We start from the raw sequence: 26,274 nt of genomic DNA, 5'->3' as shown, positions 1-26,274 counted from the left end.
AAGCCATAAAAATCAGATGATTCTCAAATTAATGTTAACACACTTGAAATGGCAATAGTAAACATTAAAAAATCTGAAATGAAATATATGTGGTATATTAGGAAGCAGATAAAACAGCCGATGAGAGTTTTACTTTGATAACCCATTTATCACACTCGAATTTCCACTTGGACTTCTTAATTTTTAGTTTCCAACGTTGATCTGACTTGAATCTGTGATCGTTTTTAAACGCAAAATAGGATGACATTTAAGGAACAAAAGGGAAGTTTTGTCTCATCATTTATAGTAGCAAAATTCCAATTCATTAGAAAGTTCATCTTGTCTGAGGCCATGAAATAAATGCAGTTTCTCAAACTGCTGTTTGAATATTGAACATAAGATAATTATAAAGTAATACCAGAGAGCTTTAAAAGTATAGGAATACAGGCCAAGATAGACATAAGACATCTTGTGAGACTTGTTTTTTGTAACCCGGTAAGCCTATTTTGTGCCATTTTCTTCCCCACTTAGATTTCTTGTTTCCCCTTAAGCTTAGAGCATAACAATTGATTAACTGCTTCATCACTATAAAGGAACCTTTCTTGAAAATAGACTACCTGTTGGTAAATCTTAATTTGAGGATTGAGAATCTTGACACATTCTATGCTCTCAATGAACAAATTTGGTTTATTTATGGAAGTGGAAGACTTTCAAACCATCTTTTCTTTACTACTAACCTAATGACTGAAACTGCCTCTGGAAAATCACTAAACATGAATTTGAATTTTTTAGCCAATATTCTTGCCAACCTCAAAAAGAAATCAAGATAAATAATTACTTTGTTTTCTTCCCCGCTTTTCCTCCCAGATTGGTGCTTCATTTGATGACCCCCGCAACCCCTGTGTTTCCTACTCCTGCCGAGACACTGGCTTTGCTGCAGTAGTCCAGGACTGCCCAAGGCAGACCTGGTGTGCAGAAGTAAGTCATCTTCACTGATCAACACCGAGATTCGGTTCTCATATTCAACACAAGCTCAACCTGTCTTCTGTTTTATTTGGAAATATTTGTCTGGCTAAAAGACATAAATATCTTGTAGATTATATAGATATTTAAACAAATTCATTATATCCAGAGCCCAGATGATTCCAGATTCATCTTTTGGAAACAAATTCATTATATCCAGAGCCCAGATGATTCCAGATTCATCTCATTCACGTCTGGCTAGCAGACATAAATATCTTGTAGATTGTGTAACTTTTTAAACAAATTCATTATATCCAGAACCCAGATAATTCCAGACATGTTCACTTTTCATTTTTAAGTATATATATATTTTTTAATATCAAGACAGGCTCTCATGTTTTACAGCCTTTATAAAACTTAATTTACTGCTAGTCTAGAAGGAGTAAGATATTATAGAAAGCATCTTGCTATTTCTAAACTAAAAAACCCACTAACTTTAAAAATAGCCCAAATCATTGTCTATAAAAATACCCAATCTCTATATAATCACATCTGGGTTCTTTAGATCTTCCTTTGTGTCAGTTTTCTTCATTTCTATGCCCCCAAATATTACTAGGTTTTATATTAATGATTAAGTATCAATTATTAAGGGAGATTTAAGTTATTTTTCTTTCTGAAGGTATAATTGATAATATGGTTTAAAGTTTTATTTTAGAGTTGTAATACTAGATTTCAATATGTATCATGCTTTTACTTTGTTATAATTTTAAACCTATCAATCAGTTTCTCAAAGGTACAGGTACTAATTGTGAGTTTCTATTGTCTTGTAGTACTATCGTTGTTAAAGTATTTTTCAGTAAATTAGAAATAATTTAATATTATTGAATGTTATCTTTAACAGGAATTTAGTTTAAAGCTTATTTTTCCTTTCCCCATTGTTGAAAAATGGTAGCCTCATTTTTATTACTAAGCTGATCTCTCTCCTTTCCTGCCCTTGCTTACTAGATCTGGGATAAGATTTTCCATCTGTTCCATTTTTTCTTTGTGATGCATTTTAACAAATTAAGAAATGTTATATCATTTGCAGAAAAATTTTGAACAAGTTTTCCAGTCTTTTCTTCTTTTTTTTCTTACCCTCTACAGGAAGACAGAATCTATGATTCAAAAAAATGTTGCTATACATGTGAGTAAAGTTAAGTTCTGCATATATAGGAAATGTAAGCTGTTGACAAAAGTTTAATTTCTTTAAAACAAAATGACAGATCATTAAGAGAAAGTATCTTGTATTTTTAACACAATGGGTAATCTAGCCTATATGTATAAATTTCCATTTGATATGTGTACATAATGTGTTATGATTATGGATTCATGTGGATTGCAACCTTCTTCTCAGTAAAAACCAGTGATGTTTACAAGGGAGTAAAATGTAATTTTCATAGAAAAATTAGCTTGTTCTTTTGACTTCAGCAACTTGTATTAACTAGTGTATTAGATCCTAAGGATAGTCAGTGATGAGAAAATGGATGTCAAAAATAATTCATCCACCCCTGTTTTTGATGGAAGCCAAAAATAATCCACCCACCCCTTTCTCGCCCTTCCTCTTTTCCCTTCCGCCCCTTCACATGTGATAGTGAGATAGTGACAACAGGAACAAGATACCAGTAATCTGAGTATTAACCAGCTACCTTGCAAATGGGTGCTAGTTCATATCCTTAATAATGTGGTAAAGTAGTTGCTGTTATTCATAGGTTAAGAAAATGGAGTGTTAGCTATTGTTAAACCTCATTTCGGACTCTCTTTTCCATTTGGTTTTAGGTAAGAATAATTGCAGATCTTCCCCTGTAAATGTGACTGTTATCTACAGTGGTTGCAAGAAAAGAGTTCAGATGGCAAAATGCACAGGGGAATGTGAAAAGACTGTCAAGTGAGTTCTTTGAATGTGTATCATGTGTTAACTTTGTAACCTTGAGGAGGAAAGGAATCTTTTAAAACATTACACAGAAAAATTTTATGTGAGAGCAATACTGTTTTATTATCAGGACTTAATGAAAGAAGAATCTAAGATATTAAGATCTGAGAATTAAAATATTCACTGAAAATAGTGATGAGTCATTCTGAAGTAGTCTTCTAAATATGCCAACCATGATACATTTGTAGCAGATGTACACTCATCTTCATACAGTGACTACAAAAATATTTAAGCAAGGAAGTGAATTTCTTGAATTAAACTTGAAATTTAGATAGTATGCTTTTCTTTAAGTACAGTTTTTTATATAGATTAATATAGAGATATTCTCATATTATGTTGTATATTTAAAACTTTACTTAGTTTTTTTCACCATAATGCTCCAATTATGAGATCATAATTTCCTTTCAGATTTCTTATTTCTCTTGGTCTAACGTACCAAGTATCACTGAGCAACATCAGAACTTTACAGTGTCGGGAATGCAAGGTCTAGGAAAATACATTGGTTAGAAAGCTTGCTGAGTCACTTAGACAATTACAATTTAGGCACCGATGTCAATTTATTTTTTAAATTCTAAAAATGTTTATTACCTTATTTTCCTCTTAGGTATAATTATGATATCTTACTCTTGGAACATTCGTGCCTTTGCTGCCGAGAAGAAAACTATGAACTCCGAGACATTGTTCTTGACTGTCCTGATGGCAGTACAATCCCTTACCAATACAGGCACATCACTACCTGCTCTTGTTTAGACATATGCCAACCAACTACGACCTTCATGTACAGTTAATGCTGACATCACCTTCCCCGTTTTAACAGGCCTGGTATTTATTTTATAAGTGAACAAAAATAATCATTTAAAGAGTGAGAATAACTAAACATTTGTATCTTGCTCAAAACAATGGGTTCCCATTATGAGGAATTTTGTTCTCTTGTTGCCTAGATCTGAAAAATAAACACAACTTTACAAGCAATTTGGGAGCAAGGGTACTTATTTTACGGCAATAAGAATTCTGCAAGTCTAGCAGAAACCGGATCATATCATAACCATCAATATGTTTTCCTTTTATCCTTCAGCTTCTGATGCCATTCTCCTGTTTCCTTCCCTTAACTTATTGAAAATGTACTTTGTTTTCTTTTCTCACTTCCTATGCCAGTTGCCTCACTCCTTCCATCCTACTAGCACTCCTCCCGCCAGGTCACCAGTGACCTTATAGTTCTCCCTACAGGGTCTGACGGCATTTCCACTCTTCCTTTCTTGAGACAGTTTTCTCCTTGTTTCTATGACATCATTTCTTTTTTCTGTGACTTCATTTTAAATTAATGCCCCTACATCATGTGGACAGCTTTATTTCTTGCAATCTTCTACGGTTTAGTTTTCCAGTCACATCCTGTTCTGCTTTTCATTTTACTCAGTCTTTGGCCAATGTCATCAATTTAAGTAGATGTATTTACACACTGAGGATTTCTAGTCTATATCACCAACCTCAGCCTCTCAGTTTCAGACACATTGATACAACTTTGAATTTACCGTCTCTCACTGGATGCTCTATATGTACCACAAACTCGGCAATACCAAAACCAAAATAAATATCATTCCCTACCTAACTCAGTCCTATGCTTGTATATTATATACCAGTGAAGCAGGTAGCTGAAAGGCGAGGTTGAGGCTGACTAACATTATGGCTGTCTTTCTACTATCTTGCTACCTCTCATACACATCCTTCTTCCTGAACATACATGTTCAAATGTGCCTTGGATAAATTATTTACACAGGTGAAATGTGTGCAGTTATTAACACTCCTGTCCCCTTCCCAACATGAAGGCAAATCCAATTTATCATAACTTATTTATGAACCAGTTTTTACTTTTCTATATCACTTGGACTAGTGGTAAATTTAACTATCATCAAACACTGTATGTCTAATGGTGAGGAAGAAAACAGATGTGTTAGTATACTGGTAATTGCCAACAAAGGTGAATCCCGACTCCCTATGAGAGGGCATTACAGATCTCACTTCTGCAGTCAGTGCCAGGGCCTTTGACTTTCCTCTATGTCTGTCACTGGTTCCAGGTTTTTCTCATTCTCAATGCATACCAGAGTTCATCATTTCACAAAAATTATGAGGAGCTTGAGCCCCTGAAAATCCAAATGGGTGAGATTGTAGGAGTTTCTCAACAGCTTTTACCTCAGGGAATAGTATAGCACAGAGCCAACAATATACCCACATTTCAGTCCTTACCATGCAACTCTGTTTTCACCTGACAGTCAGAATTCATCATCCCAGATAATACAATGACAGCATTTTCTGCTTAGTAAGCTGCTTTAGACTTATGAGAGACCTCAGATGGCTAGCTAGGACTTTCAGAACAAGGGAGATAAAATGAATGTTGGTTGATTTCTAGTCCAGCTAATATATTACATCCTGCCACTAGCACACAGACCTCAGAAGGTAGTTATCCCTCAGCTGGTATCAGGGTGGAGTGCTCAGTAAACTGATCTTTAAGGTTTACCATCTGTGAATAATAAAGCATAATACATTTATTAATGTATGTATGTACCTTTCTTTTCTTTGATTTTATTCTATAGGAACTTTTCTGCACTTGAAAATAAATTCCTTGGTTAGAAGCAATGCTGCACAGCATTTCATGGCAGTGAATAGAGTATTCAGTAAGCCTATAGATAGAAGTGCTTGTCTAGGCATATTAGACACAAAAAGAAAATGCCAATCCATACTTCATTACCTCAGAGAAAATAAATGCTGTCTTCTCACCACAAGAAAAGGATCAAAGTTGTCTTCTTAGTACCGAGTAGCTGCCTGACATGGTAGTTTGAAAATGGAAGACCACTGTCTTCCATTTATATCACAATAACATGATTATTGTCATGGTGGTGTCCCAAGGGGCTTCAATGGAGGAAATTTAGGCTGCTGAACCCATGCATGGCCCTCATTCCTGCTACAATTGCTACCTCCTTCTTTAAGCATCCATCTATGTTCAGGTATGGATCTATTCTGAATTACTCATATCATTCCCCCAACCCTTCTTGGCATTCTCCATTTTTTCTCCCTTCAAGTCCTGGGCCATCTATACAAATTATTTGCTATGTCTGAGAAATGCATGTGAATACTGACTTCAGGCTAACCTTCTGCCAAGCACAATGGCTATAGAGAATTTTCCTTTATAGTTGTTTTTCACAGCATTCCTTGGATAGGCTCACTTTTCACTAATATTGGGTCTGTAGGCAATCTAGCTTTGAGTCTTTTCATCCTTTGTTAAATGATTATAAACAAGTCCTCCTCTAAGAAAAAGGCATTAAGTCAGAGAAATATGGCAGCCAGATAGGTAGTAGCACATTGTGGGCATTTAGAAATTATTGGATGGATCTCACTTTCTTACTTGTGCCTTTGAGACCTGAATGGACTCTATTTTGTATATATGACTTTGGATGGATGATGGATTGCTGCTGAGAATGCTGAAATCCACGGCAACATAGATAATCTAATGCCCCCTCCAGGATGAGGGGCTTTGGTTCATGGCCACTTGTTATTTTAGTATTGCCAGAAAGCTAGTATTTCTTGAAAATAGAAAAAGTGTCTCTGGAGATAGCGTGGTCTCACTCTCAAAGCTCAGAAGCTTCCATTGCTATGACCATTTTACAAGTTGTCATTGGCTCCTCCACTAGGTTTTGCTTTTCTGTTATAGATTCTTCTAGAACCATTGGATCTACTACCATTGGAGTTAAACATTGAGCTAGCTTTTACCAAAACCTCGATAAGCTGAACTGCTCTCACATTTTGTCTGTGTGCCTCTAGAGTTTGCACATCTTAGGGCATCCAGTGAGTAGACCTAAGAAAGACATTTGTATCAATACAGGTTTCTTGATGTTTCAAAAACCTGGTGGGTCTATTTCCTAGTGTGAGTAAACAAAGTATGACAGCATGTCCTTCACCTCAAAAATGAGGACCCACTATCTTCATATTACTAAGATTTAAGCTGATTACAGAAAAAAAAATAACACTGACTTTTAAAAGATAGAAATGGATTCCTCTGTCATACACAAAACTAGGTAGGTGATCCAGAGAGGCATGGCTATGCCTGTCTCTTCCGTCTTATTGCAGAATGCATTGTCCAGCTTCCATCTTGTTAGCCCATGATGGTTCCCACTAGCTCCTACCAGCTCATTCTTTTTTTTTTTTTTTTTTGAGACGGAGTTTCACTTTTGTTACCCAGGCTGGAGCGCAATGGCGCGATCTCGGCTCACTGCAACCTCCGCCTCCTGGGTTCCGGCAATTCTCCTGCCTCAGCCTCCTGAGTAGCTGGGATTACAGGCATGCACCACCATGCCCAGCTAATTTTTTATATTTTTAGTAGAGACGGGGTTTCACCATGTTGACCAGGATGGTCTCGATCTCTTGACCTCGTGATCCACCCGCCTCGGCCTCCCAAAGTGCTGGGATTATAGGCTTGATACCATCTCATTCTTATTCCAATCAGCAAGAAAGTAGAATGGGAGAGGGGAGTGTGTGCTCCTTCTCCTCTGAGGGTAAAACTCAGAAGTGGCACACATACTTCCACTAAATCCCACTGGCCAGAATTAGAGATACAACTGTCTATGGAACCATAAACAGTGCTTCCAAATTGAGGGTCTATAGACTGTTTATAGAGTAATCACTGGGGATCTTTATAAAAATACAGATTTATGAATCTCTTCCTGAGAGGTCCAGTTCACTAGGTGAGAAAGCAGGTAGATAAATCAATTTTTGCAAATAATGCTCTAGGGAACATATTGTTCCATTTAGTAACAGAAACATCTAGAAAAGCAGCTACAATTTGAGTCATCACCAGACTGAGTTTATTGGGAGGGATACTGTAATGCACTGCTCAGATTCTCCTTCAGAAAAACAGGGCTTATTCCACAGCTGCTGAGAGTGCTGACAGCAGACTGCTTTCAGCTGTCAGCCTCCTTAGGGGGTTGCCTCAGCTAAAGACAGCAACATCCGCCACTGATATGACTACCTTCTGGAGAAAAGAGGCATCTACTGAATGGTAGGGGAAAGTAGAAAGGCTCAATGCTCTCTCTCTCCAACTTGCTCTATGAGCTCTTCACTCAGCAAGTTGCTGAGCCTTCCATTGAAGATGTACAATGCCTTGACTTCTCCCTCCTCCGAATCTAGCTCCCTTCCTTCTCTTCCACAAATTTAGATTCCAAGTACACTTTATAACAATCCTGCTGCATGTAAATCTCCATCTTAGAATCTGCTCCTAGGGAGCACAACCTGTGCTGCTCATAGGAATCTAGAGCCCATCAATTGTTTGTAGCATTCAAGTCTGAGAATTCAAGGGGGAAGGATATAGAAAAGAGCCTACCTATGTCTTTTAAGTCTTTGATGTTGGCTTTGAAATGAACAAAATGTATGAAGCCTCCTCTACTACCCTGCCTCTCATTCCCTTTCCCCCTTCTGTTGTATGAACAAAAAATATATAGTTTCCTATATGCCAATGACACTAGGTAACTGGTCCTACTGTAAAATTAAAGATGTGAGTAAAGTTGATTACTGACACTCAAAATCTAGAACTATAATTTTGTCAGAGCACCGTGAAAACTCATTATTTCTGACTATTCTTTTTCTCTGTCTATAATCCATTCTCTATGTACTAGTCACTCTCTTTTCTTCACCTACCTTTCCACAGTTGGTAGACCTATTTACAATTTTAATTTCAGTTATCACTAACATTTATTTGTTCTTTATTATCCCTTTTAATGTAAGTGTTCAGAGCACAGAAAGTTTGTATCTCTATTCCACAGCTCTGTCTCTAATACCTAGAAGAGGACGTGGCATAGATTAGGTAATCAATAAGCATTTGTTGATATTTGAATGAAGAAATCTAACAAAGGCAGCCAGTTCAACAGTTACTTGTCTAGGAATATGCTCATCGAATACTTTTTGCAATGAAATATATACCTTTCAGGTTCTTGTCAGTGATTAAAGTTAATTATAACTAACTAATTACTGTCAAAAACTCTGTTTTCAGAAAGCTATTCATGGAAAGTTATCTGCATTCAGTCTGGCCATTCTTCATATATCAAATTATATCCTTGAAGTAAATAAATGAGAAGGTGATATCCCCTAGTATATGTCTTCTCACTAGAGATATAGAATGTGGAGCACTTAAATATGCACACTGTGGAGCCAGATTGCCTTGGTGGAAATATTGGCTCCACCTACCTAATGCTATATAACTTAACCTTATTTTAAAAAATAAGGTCTTTACTGAGACATAATTCACATACCATAAAATTCACCCTTTTAAAGTGTACAATTTAGTGGGTGTTAGTATACTCACAAAGTTGTGCAGCCCTCACTTCTGCATAATTCCAGAATATTTCATCACTCCAAAAATAAACCCAGTACTGATTAGCAGACACTCCCAATCCTCCCACACCCCCAAGCAACCACTAAACTACATTCTATGTCAACAGATTGGCCAAATCTAGACATTTTATATAAATGGAATCATACAATATGTGACCTTTTGTGCCTGGCTTCTTCCACTTAGCATAATGTTTTCCAGATCCATTTTTGTTGTAGTATATATAGCATTTCGTTCCTTTTTATTGCTAAATAATATTTCATTATTTGGATATACATTTTGTTTGTTCATTTGTAGCTATTTCATTGTTCCATATTTTAGCTATTATGAATAATGCTGCTATGAAATTTCATATATAAGTTTTAATGTGGATACATATTTTCAATTCTTTTGGGTATATATCTCACAGTAGAACTGCATATCTTTAACGTTTTGAGGAACTGCTGAACTGTCTTCCAAAGTGACTGCACTATTTTACATTCCTATTAGCAATGTTTCTCAACATCCTTATCAATGCTTATTATTGTCTTTTTAAATTATAGCCATTCTATTAGGTTATTTAGCCTTTTTATGCCCAAATTTTCTCATTTATAAGCCAGAATAAAAATAAATACTTCTGAGGTTTGAGGCTGTATAAACATCTGCTATCATATTTTTGCAATCTATGATTCTGCTTTTCCTCAACCTTGTAAAGCAGCTTATGACAGTTCTATGAACTGATTTGCATAATCCTTACTTTATCTCTACTTAGAGAAATCGACAAAACAGAAATAGACATGATTCCTAAGTGTATAGGAAATAACTTTTTCATGATAGTATTTCATAAGAATATCTACAATTAGATAAAGGCATTATCATAATCAAGTTTTGTCATAAAGAAATATTTCAAGCTTTGGAAATTGAGAAGATGGTAGTAATACAGGTAAACACAAAGTTTCATTATTCTCTCAATGTGACAGTCTTGCTACTATCACTATTTTAATAACTATCTAAAAATTTTAAATTACTTTTATAATAATTTTATTATGTCACTGTAAATGATATTTCATGGTTCTACTTTCAAAATCGAAGTGGTTTGTATTGGAAATCATTTTTGTTTATTTGATTTCTATTGTTAGGCTGGTTGGTAAATAAAAGAGATAGAACTGCCATCTTTCTGGAATGATCAAAGCCAATTTCTCTTTCACCTATATGTAGAAATCCAAACATGCCAGTGAGGAAGTTCCAGATTTGTTACTGCATAGGGTCAGTGAATAGACTGACACCATCATTTATTCTCCCTTCTTACCCAGGCCATAAAGACACCAGCTAATTCATAGGCTGGTTGTAAAGACAGGGTGGTTGTAAGGATAAAATGAGATCCTTGAATATTTGGAATTTCCTTAGAAAATGCTAGCTAGTCACATGTAATGAGTTTCATTGCCATTCTTACTGCTTTCCTTTTCTGGTCCCTCAGAGACCCTGGTGGGTTCCCCGACTGTCTGTCATCCTCTCCAGGGCTGGGGTTACTTAATGCCAACCTCCAGCTACAGTCCTGCTTCACCAGTGTCAATTCCACCTCTAGCATCAGCTCCCACCCAACTTTCTACACCTTTGTTGCCAGTTCAAACTTGACTTTGTGCCTCAACTCTGATACCTGAACTTTCATTTTGTTCCTGAAATCCAGACTCATCCTGTTCTCCATTTTTTTGTAACTGGCCAAGAAAGAAGTTCAGGCTCTTTTCCCTAGAGGCTGAACTTCTAGATCCTGAACCTCTTTCTTGGCCACTCGCTAAGTAGCACCATCTCAGAGGCATAGCCTTCCTATTTTGTTATCTGCCCTCTTCTTTCACCGTCCTCCTCCTGCCTTTCTCCCCTCCACCTCATTCTCTGGGTCTTCGATTCTGCTGCTTGGAAACACTCTTCTTCTCTGATGCCTGTAGTGTACCTTGATTTCCCAACATATTTTGGCTCAGGTAATTTTGTTAAACGAGCATGTGACTTATGCAATAACACCCTCAAAAGTATTCTATTGCCCTGGACAATAACTCCCCATTATACAATGCTCAAGAAATGCCTTTGTATTATGGATTATTGAAGGTCATGGAAAGAGTTGTCTAGCCATATTCTTGATTTGCATGGGGCTCAGGAGTCTTGTGACAAAGAATATGAGCCTGTCCATGAGGACTTAAGACATAAATAGACTTATTTTCCTTCTAGGTTAGAATTACATTAAACTATATTTGACACTGAGGTCTTATTGATGCCAGAATCTTCATGAAGCAACAACTATTTCTTTTATGATGGTCATAAGAGAGCTACATGCTTAAGGAACAGTGAGAGTGGGATGCAAGCTGCCCTAATACTGCTAGCCAGGCTTGTCTTGGTGGCATGTATGAAATATTCTCTTCTCTTTGAATGGTAATAGAGGTCAAGCAGGAAAGGAAAGTGTTCTCCTGTCTTCCCATTTCCCTCCATTTGAACCTATTTCAGGGAACTTAATACCGAATCTACGGTCAATTATTGTATGACTGTCTCAGAAAAGAAATAAATAGAGTGTCAGTGAAATACTGCCTGAATATCTGTGTAGCTATTTCTCTACTGTTTTTCATTGTGTTTGTGTATCAACCTGGTTCTAATAATGAAATGAACTCTCTAGTTGTTGTCTTGACACACTTTATAATTAGAAAGTTATCAAAAGATATCATTAAAGTTAGCGTTGTCTCATAATATATTTGGCCGAGAATTCACTTACTGTTCAATTTTGCTTCTCAAATCCTGTCCAGCTGTGTAATCCAACCTGTACCAGAGACTACTATGTAATAGACACTGCATTGATTTATTTAATAATTATTTACTGAACAGCTACTGTTCTAGGCCCTGAAAATACAATGACTCATAAGGAAAGATTCCTTATGCAGAGTTTACTTCTGGTTGAGTACAGTAGTACAGTTTATATATAATTTAATTTATACAGTATTACTATATATAATATATACAGTAATAGTTTATATACAGTGGGAATATAACAGGAAATAAATAAGAGCACTGAGAAAAATGAAACACATTGCTAAGACAGAAAATGAGAGCATGATGAAGGGGTTACTTAAAACAGACCTGGTGTAGGGGCTCATGCCTGTAATCTTAGCACCTTGGGAGGGCAAGGTGGGAGGATTTCTTGAGCTCAGAAGTTCAAGACCAACCTGGGAAACACAGTGAGACCTCATCTCTACTAAAATAATGAAAATTACCCAAGCATAGAGGCACACACCTGAAGTCCCAGCTACCTGGGAGGCTGATGTGGGAGGATTGCTTGAGCTTAGGGCTTTGAGGCTGTAGCAAGCAGGGATCAGGCCATTGAACTGTAGCCTGATGGACAAAGCAGGACTCTGTCTCAAAACAAACAAACAAAACTACTTAAAACTGTATACTAAATGTATCAGTTAGCCTAGGCTAGGATATGCTGTCATAAGCAAACTAACTCCAAAATCATAGTGACTTATAACAAAAGTTTCTCACTCATGCAAAGTCTACTATGGATTTTGTAAACTCTCCAAAATAGTACTCCTCTGTGTAATGTCTCAGCAATCAAGATCACTTTAATCTTGTTGACATCTCAATATGAGACCCTCCAGTTGTGATGGAAAGAAAGAAGAGACATTAGAATATTCCTAGTGGATCAACCCAGAAATGACGTATTTTATTTCTGCTCACAGTCTAGTAACCAGAGCTGATTCAATGTCCTTGTCATTTTGCAGTAGAGTTTGGACATATGATCATCCACATGCCTAGCAAAAACAGGTGTGTGCTAGTGATAGCAAGAGGAGACAGAAAAATTCCTAGGTAGACAGAGACAGCTCCCCAGTGAAATGCAGCCTTCAAGTCAAGGGCAGTCTACAGCCTGAAAGCCAAACTGCCAGTTCCAGAGAGGGTTTACAACTGAATTGAGAACTTCCCCATCTTACCTACTCCCTCTCAGTTGGTACCTTCTGAATGGATGCTTTTTAACAAATAAACTGCTACCTTTTCCAAGATGACCCATGGACCCAGTTAGCATTCATTTCCCTATTCTAAGCCCATAAAAGCCCCAGATTCAGGCTAACAGACAGCTATTCACTTCAGGTCCACTCTCACCATCCAGAGCTGGAATTTGCCAAATGGTGGGAGTGAAAATGCTGTAATGCCACTGCTTGCCAAACTTCAGGCAGCAGGAAGAAATTAACTGTAACCCTCTTGCCAAACAACAGGAGGGAAGAAGCCATTGAGCACCACTCTCTCCTGCTTGTTGACATATGGGATTGAAAAAGCCACTGGGCACCACACACACTCACTTGCTGAGCCATGGGAGTGAAGAAACTGCTGGATGTCACTCCCTTCCACTCGCTGAAATGTTACCCCATGTCAGATGGTCTTCCTGATGCTGGAATAATAAGAGAAAAATAGACATTTGAAGGTAAATGTGATAAACAGTGCAGGTAGAAGAAGCCAGAGTAAGTGCATTAGTTTGTTCTCACGCTGCTATAAAGAAATACCTGAGGCTGAATAATTTATAAAGGAAATAGGCTTAATTGAATCACAGTTCTGCATTGCTTGGGAGGCCTCAGGAAACTTAAAATCATGGCAGAAGGCCAAAGAGAAACAGGCACCTTCTTCACAAAGTGGCAGGACAGAGTGGGTGCAAGCAGGGGAAATGCCAGATACTTATAAAACCATCAGATCTCATGAGATTCACTCACTATCACAAGAACAACACGGGGAAACCACCCACATGATCTGATTACCTCCACCTGTTCCTGTGCATGACATGTGCAAATTACAATTCAAGATCAGATTTTGGGTGGGACTCAGCCAGACCACATTATTCCACCCCCGACCCTTCCAAATCTCATGTCCTCACATTTCAAAACATAATTATGTCTTTCCAACAGCCCCCCAAACTCTTAGCTTATTCCAGCATTAACCCAAAAGTCCAAGTCCAAAGTCTCATCTGAGACAAGGCAAGTCCCTCTCACCTATGAGCCTATACAATTGAAAACAAGTTAGTTACTTCCTGGATACAATGGGGGTACAGGCATTGCGTAAATATACCATTTCAAATGGGAGAAACTGGCCAAAATGAAGGGGCTACAGGCCTCATACAAGTCTAAAGTCCAATAGGGGAGTCATTAAATCTTAAGTTCCAAAATGATCTCTTTTGGCTCCATGTCTCACATCCAGGTCAGGCAGATGCAAGAGCTGGGCTCCCATGATCTTGGGCAGCTCTGCTGCTGTGGCTTTGCAGGGTACATCCCCCTTCTGGCTGCTTTCACAGCTGATGTTGAGTGCCTGTGGCTTTTCCAAATGCATGGTGTCTGCTGTCAGTGGATCTACCATTCTGGGGTCTTGAGGATGGTAACCCTCTTCTCACGGCTCTACTAGACAGTGCTCCAGTGGGGACCCTGTATGAGCACTCCAATCCCACATTTCCCTTCCACACTGCCCTAGCAGAGGTTCTCCATGAAGGCTCCACCCCTGCAGCAGACTACTGTCTGGACATTCAGGAATATCCATACATCCCCTGAAATATAGGTGGAGGTTCTCATATCTCAATTCTTGACTTCTGTGCACCCACAGGCCCAACATTATATGCAAGTCACCAAGGTTTGGAGCTTGCACCCTCTCAAGCAGTGGCCCCAGCTACACCTTGGTCCCTTTTAGCCATGGCTGGGATGCAGGATGCTAAGTCCTGAGGCTGCCCAGATCAGCAGCAGTACAACCCTGGGCTTGGCCCCTGAAACAATTTTTCCCTCCTAAGCCTCCAGATCTGTGATGGAAGGGGCTGCTGTGAAGTCTCTGACATGCCCTGGAGACATTTCCCTCCTTGTCCTGGTGATTAATATTATGCTCCTTATTACTTATGTAAATATCTGCAGTGGGCTTAAATTTCTCCCTAGAAAATGGGTTTTTCTTTTCTATTATATTATCAGGCTGCAAATTTTCCAAACTTTTATGCACTGCTTCCTCTTGAACACTTTGCCACTTAGAAAGTTTTTCCACCATATATGCTAAATTATCTCTTTTAAATTTAGAGTTTCACTGATCTCAAGGGCAGTGGCAAAATGCCCCCAGTCTCTTTGCTAAAGCATAGCAAAGTGACCTTTGCTTCAGTTCCTAACAAGTTCCTCATCTCTGTCTAAGACCACGTCAGCCCCTTGACTTCATTATCCGTATAACTATCAGCATTTGGCCAAAGTCATTCAAGTCGCTAGGAAGTTCCAACCTTTCCCACATATTTCTGTCTTCTACTGAGTCCTCCAAACTGTTCCAACCTTTGCCTGTTACCCAGTTCCAAAGCTGCTTCCACATTCTCAAGTATCTTATTGCAATGCCCCACTACCTCAGTACCAAATTACTGCATTAGTTCATTCTCATATTGCTATAAAGACATACCCAAGGCTGGGTAATTTATAAAGGAAAGAGGTTTAATTGACATTGCAGCACTGTTTACAATAGCAAAGACTTGGAACCAACTCAAATGCCCATCGATGATAGACTGGACAGGGAAAATGTGGCACATATACACCATGGAATACTATGCAGCCATAAAGAACAATGAGTTTGTGTCCTTTGTAGGGACATGGATGAACCTGGAAACCATCATTCTCAGCAAACTGACACAAGAACAGAAAATCAACCACCACATGTTCTCACTCATAGGCAAGTGTTGAACAATGAGAACACATGGTCACAGGAGGGGAGCATCACACGATGAGGTCTGTTGCGGGGGGACTAGGGGAGGGACAGTAGGGAGGAGGGAGTTGGGGAGGGATAACATGGGGAGAAATGCCAGATATAGGTGATGGGGAGGGAGGCAGCAAACCACATTGCTATGTATGTACCTATGCAACAATCCTGCATGTTCTGCACATGTACCCCAGAACCTAAAGTGAAATAAAATATATATTTTAAAAAGCTGACATACAGTTCCACATTGCTGAGGCAGCCTCAGAAACGTTATAATTATGGTGTAAGGCAAAGGAGAAGCAGACGCCTTCTTCACAGGGTGGCAGGACAGAGTGGGTGCAAGCAGGGGAAATGCCAGATGCTTGTAAATCCATCAGATCTCATGAGACTCACTCACTATCATAAGAACAGCATGGGGGAAGCACCCCCATGATCTTATTACCTCCACCTGGTCCTGCCCTTGACACATGGGGATTACAATTCAAGATGAGATTTTTGGTGAGGACGCAGTCAAACCATAAGGAAAGAATGATACGTGTTTGTGTCAAAGAGGAAGTCAAGGAACTGACCACGTAAGGCACAATGTAGCAGGTAGTTTGGTTTTAGTGTCACTGTAATTAGTCTTTTTAAACACTGTTGAAGCTGTTTAAAAAGAAAGTGACATGCTTTGGTTTATGTTTATAAAACTAAAAACAAACTGATATAAAGACAATTGTTTGTATGAAGGCAAAAGGAGAAGCAGATTATCAGTGCAAACATCCATAGGAGAGCAGTGGTTTGGCCATGCATGGCGTGGGAGATTGCAAGAAAAGGTCACAAATGCCTCTCATTCCTTTATGTACCCAAGTGAGGCAAATGCCCAGCTGTGGTCAATTTGTTTACTTCTGTGTTCAGCCCGTAAAAGCCCACTGCTCACACTGCTGAAGTAGAGCTTCCTGAACCTTTTCTACTTTTGGGTGCTACCTGATTCATGGATGTTTTAGTGCTCAAATAAACTCTGTTAAATTTATCTCATCTAAAGTTTCTATTTTAACGGTTTCTAGATATCAATTTGTTTTTCTAGAAATTGATAAAGGGAAAGAATCAAGTACTTACACAGTCAGTCCTTTATGTATAGGTAAGAAACCGAAGAGTTGATGAGAGAAATTTCTTTATTATGGAAACTAACACATGTAGGAGAAATGACAGAATGCAAAAATAGCCATTTTAGGACGTCTAGTGAAACAATAGATCTAGGCAATGACCATCAATGGCTACTTAACCCATTAGTAAAAGATTGAGAATGACTTTTTAAAGGCTGACACCTCCTGGTATATTTTTGTAGTATTAATATTACTAGCAGTGAAGAAATCAGAAATTATGTTTGGTGATGTAATACTCAGGAACACCACTAACTATAAACCATTCTTGTTATAAGTATTAAAACTGAATCCAATCATGTATCTAAATTTAATGACCAATTATGGAAACATTTCAATGATATTGTGAGGATACAGAATCAAAGGAGGAAATAATACCCAGATTTTTCAGTAATAGAATTATAAAGGAGAAGGAAATGTTATATATTAAAAGAGACTTAAGAATCACAAATCAAATATGTTGAGTAGATGTGGTCAGGGTCCTGATTTGAATAAATCAACCACAGGAAGACATTTTTGAGACAGAAGAAAATGAGCATAGATTGTGTATTCAGTGATATGAAGGAACTGATATTAATTTCATTGGTGTAATGATAATATTGTGATTATGCTTCCTTTTTAAATCCTATCTCTTAGATATATTCATTTGCCAATTTACAAGTAAAAGCATTTGCTTTAAAATACTCTAGAACAAAAAAGCAGTGATATTCTTGTGTGCTTCTTATGTCACATGCTGGGTGGCATTTGGCAAAAGGGATCCTCTAGGGACTATGTGGTACAAGGGGGATAATGTCAGGCTTTGACTACACAAAGTCTGGAAATAAAATCACATGTATTTCAGAGAAACACCCGGATTGTGTTTTCTTCTTTTTATAGGAAAGTTATACTGGGTTCTCAATATTTCTGTGCACATTCAATATTTTCAACTATTATAGTTGCTATCTGCACACTTGAAGGGATTTAAAGACCCAAGATGATATGAAACAAGTCCATCAGCATTGCAGGACATTCACACTCACAGTGTGATAACAGCTCACAAGGTGAGTAGAGCATCTTACTCTTATTCTTACTACACCAGTGCCTTGATTGTCCTTCAGCTTTAGACTGTGCTTTATTGCCTTGATTATGCCATCTTATACATTCACAAGTCAAAGGGTTTTGCATATTTCAATACAAATGAGATCTATTTTTGGTGCCATCTTCGAAGCTTTGCTGTCTGACATTGCTGTCATAATAGGCACAATTAATTTACATAGAGCAAAAATGGACAAGCCTGCTCATGGAGTTTGAGACACACATTTTAAGTGCCACAGTCACATTTACTGCATCTGTTTGGTAGGCCTTCCCAATAATAGAGCTACTTATATATTTTCTTGATTCCCCTTTCACCAAAATATTGAAGGGAAATGAGCCTGTGAATGGTTGAAGCTCAACAAATTATTTTGGAATAGTCTGTAGACTATTTCCTTCTAAGATCATGATATACTGGATCAAAACATTCATTTGGAATAGTCTGTAGGTTATTTCCTTTAAAAATCAAGATACATTGGAAGTTAACATCCTATGGCACAACATGATCACAATCTTGCAAGCACTGTGCGTACAGGAAGTGCTAAGGCTTTGGTTTAGTTATACCAAATTTCCGATTTTGTGGGTCAGTATGGTCAAATTACTACTATCTTAGTTCATTTGGGCTCCTATACCAAAATACCATAGCCCGAATGGATTATTAACAATAGAATATTGCCCACAGTTATGAAGAAAGTTCCTAGCAGACTGGCTGTCTTGTGAGGCTAACTTCCAGTTTTATAGACAGCACTTTATCTCTGTGTCGTCACCTGGTATAAGGGGTGAGAAGTCTCTCTGGTGTCTTTTATAAGGGTGATTATTCCAATCATCAGGGCTTCACTCCCATGACCTGATCACTCCCTAAAGTCCCCACCTCCTAATACAGTTGCTGCAAAAGTCAGGATTTCAACATATAAATTTTGGGAGACACAAACATTTTTATGTGATATTTAAATCTATAGCTGTGTATTGGAGAAACTTATTTCTCAGTTGTTTTATATTTTTTGGAGAGGAGCCTAAGTTACTATTGTATACATGAATCCTTTGGTAATAATTATTTTAAAACTTTAATTACACCCCATCTTCTTGCAATAAGATAATTTACAAGAGCGTTCAATAAAAGCTAAAAAACAACAACAACAACAACAACAACCCTATGTGTGGTTTAGGCAAGAACCTAGCGAATGTGAGAAAGGGAGGATAAGGAATAAAAACAGATTTCAGGCTGGGCGCAGTGGCTCACACCTGTAATCCCAGCACTTTGGGAGGCTGAGGCGGGCGGATCACCAGGTCAAGAGATCGAGACCATCCTGGCCAACATGGTGAAACCCTGTCTCTATTAAAAATACAAAAATTAGCTGGGCGTGTGGCTTGTGCCTGTAGTCCCAGCTACTCAGGAGGCTGAGGCAGGAGAATTGCTTGAAGCCAGGAGGCGGAGGTTGCAGTGAGCCGAGATCATACCACTGCACTCGAGCCTGGCACCTGGCAACAGAGCAAGACTCTGTCTCAAAAAAAAAAAAAAAAAAAAGCCAGATTTCAATTCCAAGAGTATCCAGCTGTGAGTCAGAAAACGCTATAGTATGCACTGAGGGCCTGACAAGTGGGTGAATTGAGTTAGGAGCCAAAGTGGAAATTTTGGAGGTCAGGACCCTGCCCAATCATTAATAATAATTGAAAAGCCATACCCAGGGTGTGGTGTAGACATTTCCATACTAGTGCCAAACAACCAAAGTACAAAAGAGGGAAGAGGAAAGACAGGACATAGAGAATAATTATGCCCAAGCTCGCATCTAAGTTACTGGGCTGTCTCACCAAAGATAAACAATGAATTTGATAACTCTAACTATCTGAAATAAAATTGTACAGAATCTGAGAATATACCAGTTTTCTCCTAGTTCTATACCATGAGAAGAAAATTTGACAGATTTTTAGAGTTTAATACTTTTGGGGAAAAGTGGGCATGGGAGAGTATAAATATTATGAAGGAGATAATGGAGAAAAACTGTGCTTATTTAAGTTATTCTGAACTCTTACTAGGAATAAATATATCTCAAGAAAGCAGATGAATGTTCATTCTATTTATGCCTCATCATAATTACTAAATATCCATTTATTCAATAAATTTCACTTGAGCATCTATGTGTCATGCCCTGTAAGTGGGCCATGAGCATCTTCCTACATTCATGAATAGCTACACAATTTGAAAGAAGAGCAAAAGGAACATACTTTAAATATGACACAACACAGGGCCTCTCTGAGGAGACGAAGTTTCAGATAAGACCTGAAAGATGAAAAAGTGCAGGGTAGGCTGGGTACTGAAAAGAGGATTACAGGCAGAAGAAACAAGGAGAGCTTGCCATCTTCAAAAAACAAAACAAAACAAAAACCTAGCAAAATAGTTCGTGTTGCTCAATTTATTAAGTCAGATAGTGTCCTGATATGAGGCTGAAGAGCAGGCAGATGCCAAATGTATAAGACATTCTATGTCAAGCATGGCTTTTGTATTTTATCCTAAGTATAATTTCATCTATCTACCTACATACATACCTACTGGCTGCTGTGAGGAAAATGCATTGGCAAAAAGGCAAAAGAAGAATCATCGAATGTTAAACTTAGCATTTATATATTATGTATTCATCAGGAAGAAATTTATGAAAATGCATCATTTGGTTTACAGATGTGTTTTTCATATTGTTACTCAATGAAGTATTTCTGAATACAGATCACAACTGAGTCATGATTGCTTGCAGCTAAATATGCAAACCACCAAATTATCCAAATATGTTTATGTCTTCTCTAAACTCTCAACTTGCATTTACACATCTCTAGGCCAGTAATCCAGCTGATGAGTTGGTCATAATTCAACCAGACACAATCAATCCAAATTAGTTATGATCTCTGTCAAGAAGAAATGTGAAATAAGGGCAGTGGGGCATAAAACCTGATGTTCACTTCCCCAAGGATGAATTATTGTAAATGTCTATAAATAATAACACAAATTTAAGACTTGTATTTATGTGAGTTATTTTACTTTATTATGTAGAGCAAATTTAAATCCAAACTGTCAAAAAAATATTGAATATTTTATGCTGAAGATAGAGCTAATAATTCATTTTCTAAGTTTGATTGATTAGAAAAGGGAGAAAATATTTGCAGAATAAAATCAATTAAAACAATCAAGGCTCAATAACATTTTCGTAAGGAGGCTTCATTTCAAAGTATAAGTGAAGATAATAATACCTAAACTGTGGTATAAAGAGAAAATAGGATCCGAGTCCATCCCAGATCTAAATCTTGAGTGACTAGTAATCAAATTCAGTGATGTCAACAACCAACACATGACACGATTTTATTCATTTTGTGACTAACACAACAATCAGCACTTCCAGGTTCTTTTTCTTCAATGTATATATTTTCAATTCTTAAATAGAAATGTTTAAAAGAATTCAGAGCATGTATGGGCAAATAGGTTCTTCCTTTATGACATTCAGTCCTATAAGAGGACAGAAGACCAGTAAATGCACATTTGAAGGACTTTAGAAACTATTATATCTACTGCTTGGACATGCTAACGAATTCTCTAGAGCAAGAATGTGGCAGGTTAATTTATTTCCCATTGACCCAGCAACTAATGTATGCAATATTATGGAAACCTTTGTCTATTGCCATGGCAGGGCTAAGAAGGAGAATTCTCCTGAGGTTTGAACCTTCAGTACTTTTTCAGCATTCTCTGAAATATTTGACATGTATTTCTGCAGAGGTCTTCTCTCTTGTTAAATAAACTTATTTTGTTAAATTAAAAACGAAGAAACATAGACACAAATAGCAAATTTGCAAGTATCAATGGCAATTTATAATCCATGATTAAATTTCATCACTCTAGTAGTATAGAAAATAATGCCTTTCTGAACACCACATTTTGCATATTAAAGAACAGTAGAATTAGCAGATAGTTCTCATAAACCACAATCAAATAATTAAATAATTAGTCTAGGATTTACAAATGATTTCATCCTCAATGTCACATTTATACTTTCTATTTTTTGTTTCAGTGCAAATTCATTAACCTACTCCTTCTGGTGCCGTCCCTTCCGTGAAAAGTTTCCTTATGCTGGCAGTTCTTGACTAGTCATAATATATGAAGGGTGAGACCACAACTTTCTTCAACGTTTTCGGTTTTCTTCTACCTATTTCTTAGTTTCCCTAAATATCTAAGCATTCTTTGTTGTAAATAATAATATTCAAGTGCTTGCATTTTCTTGAACATGTCCTCCTATCTCATCTGTGTTATCATTTATATGTTTTACTTTTCTACCTGGTCCATATGATAAATATAAACTCACTTATCATTGTTCATCTTCCACAAGCCCTTTCTCATGAGAATGCCTAACACCTGGAAAAGAAACGTTACTTATCAAGAATCTTTGCTCCCTCCTGGAAATAGATCACTGGATCAGGGTGAGTAACTGGTTCAGCTATAGTTCCTCAGATTCTTTCTTCCAGGAATTTGGAATTTGGATGCTGAGTTCTCTATAAAAAAGCCTTTCAGAAAGTGCAAAAGCAGATACTGTACTGAAGAGAACAAACCAATGGTGGTGATGGGAATGAAAAGATCAGACACAAGTGGGCATAATTGGCACCCACAAGCCAAGGCCACATGAAAATGTAAATAATGGGAAAGTAGGAACTAAGAGGGTTAAAGAAGAGAAATAAGTCTGGAAAGAAGCAGAATTGAGACACCATGTTGTCCTACGGAAAAAGAGTCAGAGAGAGCAGACCCACAAATGTCCCATTTTAAGAGCCCAAACTGCAAAGAGAGAGATTTCCTTCCATTCTTTTCACTGGCTTTTTTTTCAGTTTGAGCAAATTGGAGTAGGTTTCTTCAACAGCCCTCTCTCTCCAAGAATGCCTGTCTTTTCCTACCCTTCCCCAGTAGAAGGCTCTTCTATGTTCAGATACCACATAGCTGTGATTTCAATCATTATAATTTATTTCTCATTCGGTCTTGAGGTCTCTCTGTCAAGAGTGAGTATAAGCCAAGATAGACACTCTCTAGGAGAGCCCTTCCTGAGGGAAAATTAGGTTCCGGTGTGTCCTTCGGGTGAGACAAATAAGCAGGTAAAAGCAAAATGCGTGAAACAAGAAATGTATTACTTACAGATAACAGAGAGGCTAGGAGCACTGGCGGGAGGCTGACAGGAAGACTGGAGGTGACAAGGAGCTCAACCTGTAGATGGGGAGTGAGAGGCAGCAAAACCTGTGGGACTATGCCTTTATTAAGTTCCATGGTGTTAACGCTTAGGCTTTTCCTCGGGATTGTAAACTGGCTAGTTAAGAAAACATGAGCGAGAGAGGGGACTCAAGATGGCGCTGTGAGAACAACCCAGGATTGGAGCCCGCGTTGAATTCGCAAACGGTGAGTCAGTGCTGCATTTCCAGACTGATCTTTGTTGCCCACAGAACGGGGAAACTCCCAAGTATAAAAAGACACGGGACGCCAGGCAGTAGGTCTGCCTGGCGAAGCCGGCAGCCGGGGCGGCGGCGGCCGGCCCTACCCAGCAATCCCCACAGGGCGCGCTTGTCCGGGTGCCTTGTTGAACCGGCAACCTGAGACTTGAGAGGGCTGGACTTGAGACTGAACGAGACTTGCACAGTAGCCCAGCCCAGGGGATTGCAGGGACAGATCGCTTGGGATACCCAGTGGGACGAACAAAACCGCGATTTCAAACTATCCCGGGCAGACGGTCCGAGACGCTCTGTGGGGGAGGGGCCTCCACCACTACGGAGGCAACCTGCCCCAACTGATATACACGCCCACTGCTGAGGCAGCCAGCCGTTGCCGAGGCAACCCGCCCCAACTGAGATACACGCCCACTGCTGACGCAGCCAGCCGTTGCCGAGGCAACCCGTCCCTACTGAGATACACGCCCACTGCTGACGCAGCGTGCCGTTGCTGAGGCAACACGCTACAACGAAGAGACTCCGCCGCAGGGCGTGGCGGAGACCACAGCAGAGCCGGCAGGAACAGCGCGAATCACACAACAGCAGGGCGGAGCCTCGGCAGCCAAACAGTGGCTAGTCTGCCTTTGAGCTGGGCAGGACACCTGATCGGACATCCAAAAATAAAGCCCAAACCCCTCAACACAGAGCATTTGAGAAAAAAAAAGGGTTGTTTAATGAGCTGTGTTGCAGCAGAATCAAACATAGCAGCCTAACAGCCCTGAATGAACAACAGAGTGCACAGCTCAGCAATTAAACCCCTATAAAGTACAAACTGTCTCCTCAAGCAGCTCCCTGACCCCTCTATATCCAAAAGACTGTCATTAGGCAGGCATCATCCTTGGACAAAGAGAGCAGAAAAAGAAACTGGTAGCATCCCTCGCTGTGCCACGGCTACTAGAGGTGCACCCCAGACAAGCAGGGTCTGGAGCGGACCTCAACAGTCGTACAGCGAAGGGGCTAGACTGGTAGAAGGAAAACCAAGCAACAGAAATACTTCATCATCAACATTCTGGGTGTCCACTCAGAGACCCAAACGAAAAGTCAGCAACTACGCAGACGACCAGCGGACAAATCCACAAAGATGGGAAGAAACCAGCGCGAAAAGGAGGAAAACACCTGAAACCAGAACACATCGCCTCCTAGAAAGGACCAAAACTCCTCACCAGCAAGGGAACAAAGCTGGACGGAGAATGACTGTGACGAAATGATGGAATTAGACTTCAGAAGATGGATAATGAGAAACTTTTGTGAGCTAAAAGATCATGTATTAAATCAATGCAAAGAAACTAAGAACCTTGAAAAAAGGTTTGAAAAAAGATTCGAGGAAATGATAACAAGAATGGATACCTTAGAGAGGAATATGAATGAATTAAAGGAGCTGAAAAACACAATACGAGAACTTCGCAAAGCAAACGCAAGTTTCAATAGCCGAATTGACCAAGCAGAAGAAAGAATATCTGAAGTCGAAGACCAACTCAATGAAATAAAACGAGAAACCAAGATCAGAGAAAAAAGCACAAAAAGGAATGAACAAAGTCTCCAAGAAATGTGGGACTATGTGAAAAGACCTAACCTACGTTTGATAGGTGTACCAGAAGGGGACGAAGAGAATGAATCCCAGCTGGAAAATACTCTTCAGGACATCATCCAGGAAAATTTCCCCCACCTAGCAAGACAAGCCAACACTCAATTGCAGGAAATACAGAGAACACCACAAAGATATTCCGCAAAAAGAGCAACCCCAAGGCACATAATCATCAGATTCAACAGGATTGAAATAAAGGAGAGAATACTAAGGGCAGCCAGAGAGAAAGGTCGGGTCACCCACAAAGGGAAGCCCATCAGACTCACAGCAGATCTCTCGGCAGAAACGCTACAAGCCAGAAGAGAGTGGGGGCCAATATTCAACATTCTTAAAGAAAAGAACTTTCAACCCAGAATTTCATATCCAGCCAAACTGAGCTTCAGAAGTGAAGGAAGAATAAAATCCTTTGCGAACAAGCAAGTACTCAGAGATTTTGTCACCACCAGGCCTGCTTTACAAGAGCTCCTAAAAGAGGCACTACACATAGAAAGGATCAATCAGTACCAGCCATTCCAAAATCACACTGAATGCTAAAGAGCTTCAACATAATGAAGAATCTACAACAACTAACAGGCAAAACAGCCACTTAGAATCAAAATGGCAGTATCAAATTCACACATAACAATATTAACCCTAAATGTAAATGGACTAAATGCACCAATCAAAAGACACAGACTGGTAAATTGGATAAAAATCCAAAACCCATCAGTGTGCTGTATCCAGGAAACCCATCTCACATGCAAGGATACACAAAGGCTCAAAATAAAGGGATGGAGGAAGATTTACCAAGCTAATGGAAAGCAAAAAAAAGCAGGAGTTGCAATTCTCATCTCTGATAAAATAGACTTTAAAGCAACAAAGATCAAAAGAGACAAAGAAGGCCATTACATAATGGTAAAAGGATCGATACAACAAGAAGAGCTAACGATCCTAAACATATATGGACCCAACACAGGAGCACCCAGATACATAAGGCAAGTTCTTAATGACTTAC

The 26,274-nt window shown here is 38.8% G+C and overlaps 1 protein-coding gene across 1 annotated transcript in view; it reads left to right on the top strand.

The window, feature by feature from the left end:
* The window catches only part of MUC19 (mucin 19, oligomeric), a 160,623-nt gene extending 156,743 nt beyond the window's left edge, over positions 1 to 3,880 (top strand). Inside the window, 4 exon segments of the mRNA XM_078338154.1 lie at positions 847 to 957; positions 2,086 to 2,125; positions 2,758 to 2,866; positions 3,516 to 3,880. Coding sequence (XP_078194280.1) covers positions 847 to 957; positions 2,086 to 2,125; positions 2,758 to 2,866; positions 3,516 to 3,699 — 444 coding nt within the window. The 3' untranslated portion in view covers positions 3,700 to 3,880.
* Positions 3,881 to 26,274: the final 22,394 nt, after the last annotated feature.

Source organism: Callithrix jacchus, chromosome 9, assembly GCF_049354715.1.
Source record: "Callithrix jacchus isolate 240 chromosome 9, calJac240_pri, whole genome shotgun sequence".
Taxonomy (NCBI): Eukaryota; Metazoa; Chordata; class Mammalia; order Primates; family Cebidae; genus Callithrix; species Callithrix jacchus.
The sequence above is the reverse complement of the archived record's forward strand: the minus strand, read 5'-3'. Positions and strand labels throughout refer to the sequence as shown.